General features: G+C 50.5%; 1 protein-coding gene and 1 pseudogene across 1 annotated transcript; one reads left to right on the top strand and one right to left on the bottom strand.

Moving 5' to 3' along the window:
- Positions 1-500: 500 nt before the first annotated feature.
- LOC149336665 (uncharacterized) lies at positions 501-5,962 on the top strand (annotated as a pseudogene).
- Positions 5,963-8,712: 2,750 nt separating this feature from the next.
- LOC149336664 (uncharacterized) lies at positions 8,713-13,953 on the bottom strand. The gene is made up of 2 exons (XM_089554746.1): positions 12,638-13,953; positions 8,713-8,844 (listed from the first exon to the last, which is right to left on the bottom strand). The coding sequence occupies exons 1-2, from the start codon at positions 13,730-13,732 to the stop codon at positions 8,713-8,715; spliced, it is 1,227 nt and encodes a 408-aa protein (XP_089410872.1). The 5' UTR covers positions 13,733-13,953.
- Between the last annotated feature and the right edge of the window lie 753 nt (positions 13,954-14,706).

The raw sequence follows: 14,706 nt of genomic DNA, 5'->3' as shown, positions 1-14,706 counted from the left end.
AATAGAATTACGTTTTTTATGTTGTAAATGGCAATTCAAAGCAGTCTCAAAACAAGATCGATTTATTCGTGCTTAACGTCCCAAAGCGACTCCGGCTATAAGGGGCACCGTAGTGAAGGGCTCCGGAAATTTCGACCAACTGGGGTTCTTTAACGTGCGCTGACTTCGCACAGTACACTTCTTAAAACAAGAGTAACTGAGATTCCGGGAAAAGGCTAGCCTGGTGTAGCGTTATAACTCCGCAACTGATGTCGAATATTGAATTTTATCAAAACGAATTCGCCACAGCACTCACGCATTGTCCCACTCAAGCAGAATCATTTAATGAGCATGGGGGATATAGTGCACTCTTCCCTTGGCGAAGCATACGGCCACCAAAGCAGCTGTTGAAATTCCCTGCACAAGCCTTTGCCCTAACGGCAATAGGCTTTCAGAATGCCCTGACGTGGTCGCGCATGCGTAGGCGTCACCTGGCTTGTTACTCCTGTGCCTTGGCCTTCATGGTGGTCTTTGTGGTGGCCATGATGCTCTTCGCCGTGCAACACCGGAGGCGAGTGCTCCGCGAAGACGTGCCCCTCGTTTTTGATGCAGAAAGCGAGGACGACGTGAAAGGCGAGGTAAGGAGCGCATGCGATCGGGCGTAGGATTCTTTCCTGATGCTCTTCATGGACTGCCTTCCTGCCGAACCTCGGCAACGATCCGTACCGCGCCACAGCTTTGGCAGGACATCATTGTCTCAGTGCCCGCTTTACGTCAGTGCGTAGTTAAGAGAATTGTATTTTTCTTGGCCCACGACTGATTTGTCTCTGGGTGGTGTCTCGAACGTCAGCTGCACCCAAGGCACCAAAGACTGGTTAAATAGCGTCGTCTAGCTTATGTTATAACTGCTCGGTCTTTTTACACGAGGTTTTTTAGTCCAGTGTGCAATTCCTTGTGATACAACACTTAATAGGGTCGACAGCTGAGCTAGATCATATAGTATTTTATTTTGCCACATTATTACAACATTTCGCCGAGGAGAACCAAGAGTAGGCAGACAGAGCATGCCTCCTGACGAAGCCTGCATCCCGGCTTACATACCTTTACAATCGAAACGGCGGCTAAAAAGAACACTTATACAACTCTTCGCTAAAACACAAAACCCTTTTCAAAATGCACGCACGCACTAACGGAGCAGATTTCGATAACTCCAATGGCTACACGCGTAGTTGGGTACTCTCCCCAAGCTAAATTTTGCGATGGCAGACGATTGTGAAGATTTAGGTGGTAGTTCGCAACCATTTAAAATGGACAACCACGTGTAAGCGAAGACCGGGCAACATTTGGTGGCCGACCAAGTCAGCAGAGGATTGGCCGGGAACACTGGGCTCTGAACAAGAGAACTACGATTTACCAACCCTGTGAGGCACTGTTGGAAACCCGATGTTGTTATGACGGCTTTCCCGACAAGTATCCACGTCATCAGACGGAGGTCATGCGGAAAACAAGGCCGGAATGAAGTTGGCCTGACATAGAACGAAACGAACTCGGGATGGCCTTGCTGAATACTTGTTCACTTATACATAAATAGGGGTCGGCGCGCTAACATCGTTCCAAATAAGCTTGTCCACCTACCAGAAGTGACGCATTATTTGATGCCACCGTAAATCGCATGACATGGAATGCCAACATAACTGGCCCTCTTCATTTTGCGCTTTCTTAAGATTACTATTGCTTAAATAAATATTAATATACTATTTGAGCGTCCGAGCAGAGATAAAGATATGCGATAGAAGTGAACGGCAGAAAGCGAGTCTAAACCTTTTGTAGTGGCGCGAGAAACGCGTGCAAATTTTCGCATCAGCTTCTATGGAATGATAGCCGGGAGCCTTATGCTTTTCCTTGTCTCTCCGGGTTCTCATTCTTTGGCCGTCAGAGTAGTGGAACACAGTGTTTCTTTTGTTGTTTGCCCTTAATGCTAGTTCACCGGATTATAGCTCTCTGATTGTCAACGCAATGGTACCCGTTATCTGTGTTACAACGTTTACGGTAAAAATAATTCCTAGCCCTTGTGCCTTCCCTGGAGGCAAATATGTGAAAATGGCAGCTACCCTGCAATAAACCGTCCTTCTCAAAGCATTGTCTCCGCTCTCAGGAGCGCATGGGTCACATAAGTAGCACATTCTCGAGAGGTTCCAGTTTCTCGCCTAAACATCCTTATTACTCAGGGTTAGTGCGTGTGGCCCTCCGTAGCTAATGAAATGGGTTACGACATGCTACTTAGAGGGCGCCTGCTGTGGAGGAAGCTGGTAATTCAGCTAATGTAGTAATTAATAACTGGTTAGCCATTCGCATACATTATTTAGGGCACCAGCTTCCGATAGGCCTCACCATCCGGCTTAAAAGCAGGAGGTGCGGAGTTATATCCCCATGGGTTTCGGCCACAGGCCATGTTTTAAACAGGTACAACCTTTGCCGTGGCCTGGCGAGCGTCTTTCTAGGGGCCGAAATAGTTGCAAGAAAAGCGACTTGGACTACACTTTTTGCAGGCTGAGCAGATTACATGGCGCTTTTTAAACAAGTTGTCATTGCACTAGTTGAACCAAATTAACATGATTTTGTCGTGACAAACAAGCAATCTTCGAAGCAATCTTCTTGTCATGAAAAACAATAAGATTGCTTCGAACGCACTTGCGGAACACGTGCAAGCAACGACGCACAAGATCGCCTGGGAATAAGCAGCGATTATCGGAAGTGAAAAGAATTGACTGTCACGCCGATATATAAGTTCTTCGTGATCCAGACTACAGACAAGGCCCTAAATCGCAGTGACAGTAATCTCCCGCCTACGTACGCAAGATGCCTTGGGCGAATACTGCGACGCGCTTAAGCTTCGTGCTTTGGGCTTTTGGCTCAGTGAACAAGGCTTCCGTACGGAAGCCGAAACGTCAGATTACATCTTTAACAAGTCCCTTATGGTCAGCGTTATTCCATTCTTTTCACATATGAATCTACTACCCGAGCAGACAAGATTTCGTCAGACCTTGGATTGCATTGATCATCAGTCCTACCCAACTTACTCCGTTCATAAAACTGAGCAGTACCAAAGAACTGCTTTTCTGCCCGCTCACTGCTTCCTCTCCGATACAGGCTGCTCTGCGCGAGGCCTCTAAGCATAGGACGCGGCGCGAGCTTCCCGTCTCGAGAAGCGGAAGCGAGCCGCCTTCGACCCGAACGTCGACTCGCAGCGTTCGCAAGGCCGTCACCGTCAAAGCGGCGACCTTGAGGCGGGCCCCGGGTCCTCTGAGGAGTGGTAGGTCCCTGCAGAGCACGAAGGGCGTTCCATACGACGACGACGTCATTCGGATCCTGTGAGTGCTCCTCGATGTGCGACCGCCAATACCAGAGAAAGTTATCTTTTGGAGTTTTACATCGTTCTCTCATGTTTTAACAGCTTATGTAAAATGAATTCCGGCATTAAAACTCCGCTGATAGTTTGCGTTCTGTTTGTGTGCGTTGTCCCCCCCCCCCCCCCCCCCCTTTTTCTCTTTGTGTTCAGCGTAGCAAACTATAAGGAAGTCAATCATGAACAACCAACTAGGCTCATTTGAAACTTTGCTTGTGGCTGGTCCCAAGTAGACCCAATGCCAAGCGTGGCGAAGACGGCCTTATGGTGCTGGAAGTGCGTTCTTATCTTATTGCTGCGCTTCGCTGTTCCTGCCGTGTGCGCGCGTTTGCGGTTGTTACAAGAGGTCTCCCTCCGCTTCGGCCGCCTGTTGAGGTCTACGCGCCTGGACACCCACTCGAGCTTCAGCACGCGTTGTTCATGCATGACACTGACGTCACTCATCCATCACGTGGACACTCCTGGACTGACTCTCACCTCAGTGCACCCTATTTTGGTCGATGCACCGGGAAGGAGGGGGAAGGGGCGCAGACTTCCGGGGAAGAACAGTGGGAATCCGTGAGCTCCGGATGGGATTTCGGGGTCGAATTGTCGGCAAGCCTGCCGGACCAGTTAGTAAGCGCTAGGGCATTAACTATAATTATCATAAAGTAGTAACGATTAAGAACCCGCTTCAGTGACCCCAAGAACAGTTAGTGCGCTACACCAGACAGTGTTCGCGTAATAAAAAAAAACAAGGAAACCAAAAAAGAAAGTTTTCGTGACTGCAAGTCAGAAAGAAATACTTAGCGAAACAAATTCCAAGCAACAACTGCCTTTCTGTATCCTATTTTCCGGTTTTCGTTTGTCAGTACAGAATGGGTCCCATGCGATAAAAACAAGGTCTCCATCGTCTCGGCGCTTGCCTCCAACCCTCGCTGATAATAAACGTTTTTTCACTCTCTGCATTTGAGGTGGAGTCCATTACACTGCCACGGAAGAAACCATAAACAATTTTACAAGAAGTGGTCGCTCCACGGCCAATAGTCCAGAGGATGAACAAAACTACGCAGCTATACATAGGTTTGGTGCTAAGTTTCAGTTCGAAAGTAATTTAGAAGTTTCCGTTGTAATTAGCTGGAAAAGTATATTATTAGTAATAAGTACTCATGACGAAAGGAAAGGCGCAGTAACTATCTCATTCACTTTGGGCAGATACCGCATTGCAAATGAAAATGAAATTTAGTTCTGAAGAAAAGCGCGTAGCAACTGTCTCATAAATCGCTTGACCCCTCAGCCGCATTGTGAGAGCAGGGACGAGGTAAATATTCAAACAAGACACTGTTGCCTTAAGGAAATAGACGGTGGTAGGAGAGCAACAAAGAAGAAAGAAAAATGCGCCTTAGTAATCTTCCAATTTGCGTGTGTTCTTTAAGAAAGAAAGAAGCTCTATTGGATGGAGCGAACTGCTGGCGACGAAAGCTGGGCTACACTATGGGCACCGCACTCCGTGAAGCGCATGAGAAGTCTCCAGGCTTGGGCCGGTGGGTTTTGAGCGGGATGTTAAGGTTGGAAAAATATTCTTTACGACCACGCTGTGAAAACATGCATCTGTACAGTTATATGCTTTTTACAAGAGACGGCATCCGGTCTGCTTTGATTAGGAAGCGAGCAAGTAAAGGGTAGCGCACTGCCATGGCGTCTAGTAGTTGCTTCCCTCGTTTTTTCTAAACCATGAAAGAACCCCAACGATGTGTGATTGGGTTAGTCTTTTTGGACTAAATTCATCTTGATCTTACCGGGACCTTGAAGCTGATCTTTTTCCTGCCTTCAGCAATCATACTTCACTCCGTTTTACGAAGCATGGGCTGTGCATCTTTCAGGGACATGTAGTTATTAATCAGGTTATAATTCGTGTCTCAACCTATTTTCCTCTGTTTTCTCACCAGGGAGAAACTGGCTAGAGAGGCGGGCATACAAAACGACGACAACAACGCGAGTCCTTCGAAGCCTGCGGTTGTGGCGACGAGCCCTGAACCATCTCGCATTATTATCCCGACACAACAACAGCTTCGTGCCGGAATACCATCTACAAGCCAAGAAACAACCACTGCGAAGGCAGCAGAGACATTGCCATCCCAATCTTTCGTGGTAAAGACGTCATCACAGTCAGCTGTGACGTCCAGTTTCCAGTCTCAGTCCATGATCGGACCACCGCTTATTCGCATAATGTTGCCGATGATTACCGCTGCATTACCTACGGGACGGCACGAAATCCCTGCTGCCTCATCGCTCACCCAGAGGACTTCCACGCCCACAGTCACGAAGATACCTGCCAAGCCCAGCTCAGAATCATCCGCAGGACGGAGAGAGGACGGCGGGAGGGATCATGCGGCGCATCTCAAGCCACTGGCTAACCATTTCTCCCTTCGGGACAAGACCTCGGCTGGCGGGAGGTCGCCGCCCATTGTTTCATGGTCCGAGAGCTCGGACTCTTCTGCAGGGGTCTCTTTCCTGGGAAGCGACTCTTACACCGTAGCACACACAGAACCTTTTGTTGACGAAGGCCTCAAGAAGACATAGTCGAAGGAAAAGTGAAGGACAGAACACAGTGGTAGCAAGGTTGCCATCTTGTCCCTAATCGCTGTTTGGTACGCATATGACTCGAACTATTTGGCAGCAATAAAAAGTGGAATGTTGTAACACGCAAGAATGAACACCTCGATTATGTATTTAGCGGCTCTTAGGGCTGATAATTTCGTGTGGTTTAGCAGTATGAAGTGTTGATTCAGGAATTGCAGTGTACCATATATTACGCTTGAAAATTTCCGTTCAATCTTCAAAACCTATGCACGCGTACTTTATGGAAGGCCTCTGCGACGATCTAACACCCTAATACTATAGACATGTGCTCGAAAACTGACAGAATCCAGCACTAAAGAGCTCTAGCTGACGGGAATGCCAGGCAGGCAAATGCGCCGTGACTTCGATATTTGCGAAAAAAAAGCGATCTTATCCTTACGTAGTAAATTGCCTGGTTATCATGTGAACACAATTATTGCGTAGCTGACTGCCGTAACAGCGTCTCGAAATTTCATTGAGACCTCGTGAAGCGGAACTAGACTAAAATGAGAAGAGCATGCATCCTTTCTTTGTGCAGTCAAGCAAAATATGTTTATATTATTCAGTTTTCAAACACTTCACCCCACAGGTTTACAAGTGACGTCTTGCGGCATGGCGTTTCCATGGCAATAAATTTTGGCACCGTCCGCAGATTTCCTGTATTTCCCGCAAGGCAGTGATCCGGTATATGTGTCAACTGTACTTATAGAACGAGAAATGCGATAGAAAACAGTGCAGCAGCTGTTTTTCTTTGCGCGACTCGAAGGAAGGAAAAGGAGGAAAACCACAAGAAAACAACATCCTCTTTGTCGTGCTCTCCAATGGTGGCAGCTTTCTTTCGGGCACCCTAAATGGCTATGGCCTCTCTCAACATGGCCTATGGCACAAATGGCTATGGCTTCTCTCAAACTGCGGCCAGGGTACAACGCCCCGTCCTTGTTTTAACCTAGCTAAACTGTTTCAAGTGAATTGACCCCAGATTTCATAGCCTTTTTGCATGTTCATGTGCGCCTCTAATTCACGTGGAAGTAGCACCACGTCGGGCGAAGACAGAAGACAAGAAGGTAGTTCAGGCAACGTTACCGATCTAAACAGTTTTGCAAACCGCCTTTACGGTGTCTGCAGAATCTCGCACCAGGCTGTAAACAGTCTTGCCTTTTTCAGCCTTGCGCTGAGTTTTTTTTTTGCGTGCACTATTTTGTAGTTTTTCGTTGCATTTACTTTTTGTTTGCTTTGTTTGCCCTGTGAATCTCTGTGCACTTTTGCTTTGTAGTGCTTTGTAGTGCTTTATATTGTACTTTGGACTGTGCCATGCTTCTTCCACCAAAGTCTTTCAATTAAAAAATGCGTGTCGCCTTCCGTTCCGTCTGCAGGCCTCCTAAATCTACCTTTTAATCCGCCTTAGAGCAACCCGGACAAGTCAGCTCCTGCTTCGTCGATGTCGAGCTAGGATGCAAAGTCACTTCTTTGCAGCCGCTCTAAGCGCAGTCGGTTGGTCGCTCACGGGGCACAGGTGTCAGCTGAACCCACCAAGCTTTTATGATGACATTCATTGCCGCCTCGACATTTCAGGCTTGCGCGCGTAACGTTCGCTGACTGTGGCGGAAGTAATATCATTCTTTCTTGAACATCTAAACAGCGCTTACAGGGGCCACCTGCAAGTTTACACTGATGGCTCTGTGAGCAGGCATGATCAGTCCTGCTTAGCCGCATCAGCAGTGTCTTGGGTCGGGCGCATTCAAAAAGTATAGTCGTCAACTTGTGATGAATCATTGGCCATTTCAAACTCGCTTAAATCTAGGTCCTTCTAGAAACCACACAGCCGTCATTCTGTCTGGTTCCAAGTCTGCGCTAGAACGCCTGCAGCAAGGGGCTCCCGATGATAGGAGGAGGAGGAAGAACGTTTATTTCCGCCGAGTATGGCGCGGCAGCCACCTCCGGGTCCGCACGCAGGCGTCCGGGGAGGCAGTCTGTCACACCGCGGCCGGAGGACATCCGATCCCGTCTAGGAGAAGAGGTCTTCAGCCTCGGCCGCCAGGCGGACGGCGAAGCGCTGAGTTTTTTCGTCGTAGATTCTCAGCGTGGTCTCCCATTCATCGCTAGTTTTAATCGCGCTGTGCCCTGGGGCACGAACGCATCTCCGAATTATGTGATCTAATGTTGCCACGTGGCCGCAAAATTTACAAATTTCGGTTCACATTGAGGCTCCCGATGATAACTTTCGTATCAGGTCTGCAACCTGTCTCAGGAAGCTGCAGCTCAAATGATTTACGCTTTGCTTCCAGTGGCTACTATCTGACGTTGGAGCCGCTGGTAACACGGCGGCAGACCTTCTTGCTCGGGAAGCCCGGTCTTATTTTTCCTTCAGTGGCTGTCCTAAAGGAGGAGAACTTGGCAAGGCAGCTATTGGTGCATCCCTTTTCTGCACTTCGGCCACCTCTGCATCTTTCTTGTGTTAAAAAAGGCTTGCCGCATGAGAGAGTTACTCTCTTGTATCGCCTGTGCACAAAATCCGCCTATACGCCAGTGTGGACGCCCAAGATTCACATCGTCACATCACCTATGTGCGTAAACTGTGGTAATGTGGGCAATGCGAACCACCTTGCATTAAAGTACCCGTGTTTTGGTGCTGAATGTGAAGCACTCCTGAGAGAGAGAGAAAAACTTTATCATGGCAAGTGTGTTTAGACCCCCCTTGGGTCCCTGGACCACCGCACGGTCCCACTCTACGTCGTAACGTTCATGCGGTGTTTGTCCATGACGTCAGCACCCCGAAGCACCGCAGCAAGCTGCGATGGCGGGTCCGGAGACGAGAGCACGACCTCCCAGTCCTCCCAACTTGATAACGCGGGCTGTCCCTGCGGGGGAGGATCAGCAGGGCAGCCGAAAAGGATGTGGGAGAGTGTGGCGTGAGGGTCGCCGCACAGGGTGCATGCAGGGGAGGTGCCACAGTAGAGAGATAGCAGCTGAGGGGATGAGAGAGAGCGGGTCTGGAGGCGTCTCCAGAGGATCTGTTGGGAATGGGTAAGGGAGGGGTGTGGAGGAGGGTAAGTCCGACGGTCCAAGCGGGACATTTGCGTGAGCTCTGCAAAGGTGTGCGCCCGCTCTCTCGAGAAACCTGGACCGAGGCCGTCCTGAGCCCGGCAAATCAAACCTCGGGCCAATTTATCGGCAGCCTCGTTTCCTGGATTCCCAGAGTGAGCCGGCACCCACTGGAGCTCTACCCTGCGTGGTAAGTTTTTGGTGGGGGTGTTCAACAACTTCCAAGCAGGGGCGTGAATCCTGCCTCTCGCGAAGTTGAACAGAGCCGTTTTGGAGTCGCTAAAGATGTAGTTTGCATTGGAATGTACAAGGGCTAGGGCGATGGCGGTTTCCTCTGCCTCCTCAGACGTACAGCCCGAGGGAAGGTGGTGTGTGAGGGGCTGTGCTAGGGCTGGATTGTAACCAACTGCTACAGCTTCATGAGTTGTGCACGCGGCGTCTACCCAAATGGCGTCCTGGGCTTGTCCGTAATACTTGTGTAGGGCCGTAGCGCGAGCCATGCGGCGAGGGATGTGGTACTGGGGATGAATGTTCCGGGGAAGGGGTTTCACAACGAGGGGGGTATGAATGTGTCGAGGAATGGCTATAAGGGATGTCTGATTAGCGGGAATGTTGATGCGAAGGGAAGCGAGGATATGCCTGCCAGTTGCGCTCGCGGCAAGTCTTAGATACTGTGTCTGAAGGTGCGCGTCTACTAGTTCCTGAATGGTGTTATGCATGCCTAATTCAAGGAGCTTGGCTGTGCTAGTGCTGCGGGGTAGGTTTAAGGCTGCCTTGGTTGCTAGACGAATCATGGCGTTCACTCGCTCTGTTTCTATGCGGTTCAGCTTAAGATATGGGGTGGCGTATAAAATGCGGCTAAGTGTAAAAGCATGCACTACTTTCATGCTATCCGCTTCGTCTAAACCTTTGTGCAGGGAGGATACGCGGCGTAGAAGTTGCAACACGGATTGCGTGGAGGCTTTGAGTGTTTTAAGGGTATGATCATTGCGTCCGGAATCCTGCAAGTAAAGGCCAAGGATACGGAGGGTGGGGGTGATGGGGATAGGGGTTCCTTGTAAAGTGATTTGAATGGGCGAATTAGCTGCAGATTTCAGTCTTATGAGGAGAAGCGCGGATTTAGAGGGGGAGCATTCGAGCCCAATAGATGACGCATGAGCGGAGATGGTGTCAGCTGCTAATTGAAGAGTTTCCTCAATTTCTCCATCAGATCCGTGAGTGGTCCATGCCATAATATCATCAGCGTACAAGGTATGCCTTAGGTGTGGGATGAAAGCGAGTTTATGAGCTAGGGGGATGAGAGCAATATTAAATAGAAGGGGGGAGAGGACCGCGCCTTGGGGTGTTCCAAGCTCGCCGAGTGTATAAGGTGGTGTGCTCAGCTCAGCTATGTGCAGGGAGGCAGTGCGGCCCGAGAGAAAGGCGCGAACGTAGTTGTAGGTATTTGAGCCTACCTGTAGTGCCTGTAGTTCTCGCAAAATGGCATCGTGTCGAATCCTGTCAAATGCCTTTGTGAGGTCAACCGCCAGAATAGCTTTAGTGAGGTGGGGGATCGTGTCATCAAGCACGTCATGTGTAATTTGTAGTAGGGCATCCTGTGCTGATAGATGCGCACGAAAGCCCACCATGCTGTGCGGAAAAAGGTGGTTGTCTTCCATGTACGTGGTTAGTCGGGCAAGAATTATGTGTTCGAATGCCTTGCCGAGACAAGATGTCAGAGAAATTGGTCGGATATTCTCTATGTTGATGGGTTTGTGGGGTTTAGGAATAAATATGATTTTTCCATGCTTCCAGGTGGCAGGGAGTGTACCTGACTTCCAGCACTCGTTAAAGTGGGTGACTAGATGAGATATGGAGGCATCGTCAAGGTTTCGGATGGCAGCATTGGTAATTTGATCTTCCCCGGGTGCAGTATTGCGTAATTTCAAAAGGGCTGCCCGAAATTCCGCCTCTGTAATAGGGGCGTCAAGCTGGGGTTGAGGTGGACCCGTGTACTCGGGGTGCTTGCAAGGGTCACCTGGGGTGGTATATGTTGATTTCACCTGAGCGAGGAAGGCGTTCGTGTCCTGCCTGTGGTTATGAGTAAGGCGGCGAATGCTAAGGCGTGTCTGGGTTTTAGATTTCGTGGGGTCTAGCATGTGGCGTAAGAGGTGCCAGGCACGGGTTGTGGAGAGATTGCCGCGGAGATTGTCACAAATCTGATTCCAGTTAGCTTTGCAAAGAGTGGTACTGTGGTGTTCTATTTGGGTCTGAAGCTGTGCCAGTTTGAGTTTTAGTTTCCTATTGTGTTTTTGAGTTTTCCATCTGTGTGTTATGCGTTCTTGAGCTTGAAGGAGGTGCGCGAGCTTACTGTCAATTACGGGGGTGTCTGGGGTAGTGTCTAGCGTTTGGGTATGTTGGCGAATGTCCTCCTGTAACTGGGTAGTCCAGGTGTCTAGGTCGAGGGGTACCTGTGTTGACTGTACATGTTCCTGGGAAAATTTTCGTAGCTGGTCCCAATTAGTTTGTCTAACGGTAAATTTGCGCTGAGGGCGGCGATAGCTTAGTGTTATGCGAATTAGGTGGTGGTCGCTGCCTAGTGTGGTTTGGGTTCTTTCCCACTGCAGGTGGGCCACATTTCTTCCAAGCGTGAGATCTGGGCTGGTATCTGTAGTAACACTGTTACCAACCCGCGTAGGCAGGCTGAAATCATTAAAGATGGACAAGTGGAGCAGCATCATTTCATTGCAGAGAACTGTGCCTCTGTGGTTTGTGCGCCGATAGCCCCAGTCCACGTGTGCGCAGTTGAAGTCACCGGCAATGAGTAGGGGATTTGATCCAGCCAATTGCGTCACGGATTTGAGGAGTGGAGGGAGTAGATTAACTGGCTGCCGTGGTAGAAGATAGCAGTTAAGAACGAGCAAGGGAGATTGAGCAGGGGTTGGAGGTAAAATTTCGATGAAGGTGTGAGCGATAGGTGTGGTAATTGTGTGTTCCATGTAATGCAAAGAGTTACAGACGCATGTAACCACCCGAGGAAGATCAGTAGAGTCCGAGGGGATAAGAGCGTATCCTGGAAGTTGTTTGCAAACGTTTGCGTCCTGAATTGCGATGATGTCTGGTGGGGATGAGGAGGTAGCGATAATCTGCAGCAGAGGATCGCGCTTACGCCGAAAGCCCCTGCAGTTCCATTGAATAATATGTAAAGAATTATGGTCCGTCGGAGGGGCCATGCTGTAGGGTGGAGGGGCGAAGGAGGGGTGTGGAGGGTGGCACTGTGGGAGGAGAGGCCGGTGAGAGGCTATGAACAAGGAGAGGTAAACGCTCCTCTACCTTGGCCATGATGCTAGTTATGACAGTATCCATTAAACGGGTAATGGTAGTTTCAATCAGAATTTGGCACTGTGCAGTGACCTGTGCAGTAATGCGCTCTGCGAGCCTAGATTCTAAGTTTTTGGCGAAGTCCTGAAATTTTGCTTCCAAGTCTATGGGTTGTGCTGGCGTCTCATCAGGCCTCCTCTTTTTCGAAGGAGGTTCGACAGGTGGCGAGGTGGGTGAAGAGGATGAGGGTGGAGGAGTTGGGGGTACAGCGCGGGTGGAGGTAGAGATGGCTGCCTTGAGCTGCCTTACCTCTTCCCGCAGAGCAGTCACTTCGTGGTCCTGGGAGGTCGGCGAATGAGTCCTGGCGGTCTTGGAGGCCCACGTAGAGGTAGTGGGAAGGGTCGTTTGCAGCGGGGGAAAGTCCTTCTTGCTAAAGGGCTTTGTTTTCTGTGGCGGCGGGCTGCGTTGTTTCGGAGTTGTATGTCTTGCCTTGCATGAGCCGGTACCCGTGAGGTGCTCGCCCCCACACAGAATGCAGATCGGGATGCAGGAAGGAACAGCTTGCGGGTCATGCTTGTCCCCGCACCGCGTGCAGAGACCAGTCTTGGGGTGGGGGCAGACATCATATCTGTGGCCCGGTCGGCGACAGTTGGTGCAGGCATCTGGACTGCCCTTGTACGCCGTGCATCTATAAACCACACTCATGTAGCGTATGGTATGAGGGACTGGTCCATGCGCAAAAGTGATTAATATGGAGAGCGTCCTCCCCATTCTGCGTGCTGCGATAATATCAGCGTCCGGGTTGCGGGTCTGGAGGTCTCGTAGCATCTGCTCCGGGGTTTCCGCCCAGTAGGCCTGCGAGATGACTCCACGTACCGCTGCTGGCGGCGGTGCGATGTAGGCGGCGATAGGGTAACTGGTTCCTTGGAGCACCACTTCCTTCAGTTGGACGAGGTGCAGGGCGGTTGTCTCCTGGTGGGTAGCGACGGTGAATGTGTTATTCGTAGGATGGATCCGGAGGTGAATGTCCCCTAGGTCCCGGCCATCGGCGGTGACTTGCAGGGCTTGCATAAGGGGCTGCGCCATGGCTCCGTTCAAAGCGAGCCCGCCTCTCGGTCGAAAAACTACCCGTATAGTGCCGGGCGGGAGTGAAGCAAGGTGTTTACTTCGCTGCGAGACTGCGTGCGACACGCGCAGCTGTTGCTGTTGAGCACGGTACGTCGGCTTAAAGGGCGCAGGGGCAGCCTCGGCCTGAGCACCGACGGCGGACACGGCTGTTTGTGTGGGTCCAACCAGGGTATTCGGGCTTGGTTCTCGAACCTGGTATGCGCGGAGTACTGCGGTCCACTCACTGGGTCTGGACGTTTCAGGGTCGAGGTTGTCGCCCTGCGCTTGCACCTCCATGGCTGTTGGGGTAGGTGCGCTGCCGGTGATAGGCCTAGCCTCCAGCGAGGCGAGGCCCAGCGCGGCGGCTGGCGAGGAGCGAACTTTACGACGTCGGTGCGGTCAGAAGTGAGGACTGGATCTAGTAATGGTTGTAGCGGTTGGAAAGCGCTCACCTTTAGGAAACGTTGTACATAAGAGGTGAGCTCTTGGGCGCTTGTTGCGCATGAAAAGAAGCCGAGAAGCGGTCACAGTACCGAAAGGCGGCCGGAACGGAACCTCCTCTTCTTCTTCTAAGCACTCCTGAGTGAACTGAGAAGAATGAACGCTCTATTGGACGGCGTCTCTCTCATCATCGTGTGCCCTGAGGGTTCCCAAACTGAGCCGCTATCAGTGTCATAGTCCGTCTTGAAGTTTTTGAGGATGCGATTTCTGAAACAGTGGTATGGAGACACACTAACTTAAATCAGGCCTAACGCAGTGCAATTTCCGGCAGGCCACTGTAAGGCTAATATCCGCCTATACATCTCGCGTGAAGCCAACGTTTTTGTTAGAACTATCAACAATTGGTCATATCACGAGCGGCGTCTCTTTCTTGGGCGATGTAACGAAGTTAAAGCAAACTTGCACGGTAGGATGAGCGCCGCATGTAGGGTCGTCGCTGATCGCTCTCTTGTGGTGAGACCTGGAAGCACTGTTGCGGTTCGCTGGGGCTCGCCGCTCGACCTTGCCGCCGTTGGCGTTCATATTGTTTCTGTCAGTCTGCGTTATGACCTGTATCCACTTTGTGCATGTTGGCGATTGATATTTCTAGTGCTGCAGAGCCCGGCATTCACTGGCGCTCCGAGACAGTGTGCACACCTAAGGTATTACTGCAGTAGAAAACAAAAGACAAAGGTAAAAGAATCGCACTCCTCTTGCGAAGATGCTTCACTCTTAGACGAAGTTTCTTGTGATGCCTAACAGTGTGTTAGGCACGTCACTAGCGGCGGAAG

The sequence above is a fragment of the Amblyomma mixtum genome, chromosome 7 (assembly GCF_055824585.1).
Source record: "Amblyomma mixtum isolate Tamu chromosome 7, ASM5582458v1, whole genome shotgun sequence".
In the NCBI taxonomy this organism is placed as follows: Eukaryota; Metazoa; Arthropoda; class Arachnida; order Ixodida; family Ixodidae; genus Amblyomma; species Amblyomma mixtum.
Note: the sequence above shows the minus strand (reverse complement) of the source record. Positions and strands in the feature narration are given on the sequence as shown.

Coding starts and splice junctions, on each gene's coding strand:
- LOC149336664 (XM_089554746.1), bottom strand. CDS start 13,732: ATGGAGGTGCAAGCGCAGGGCGACAACCTCGACCCTGAAACGTCCAGA. Junction 8,845..12,637: donor TGACTGCTCTGCGGGAAGAG/GTAAGGCAGCTC, acceptor CCTCCCCCGCAG/GGACAGCCCGCGTTATCAAG.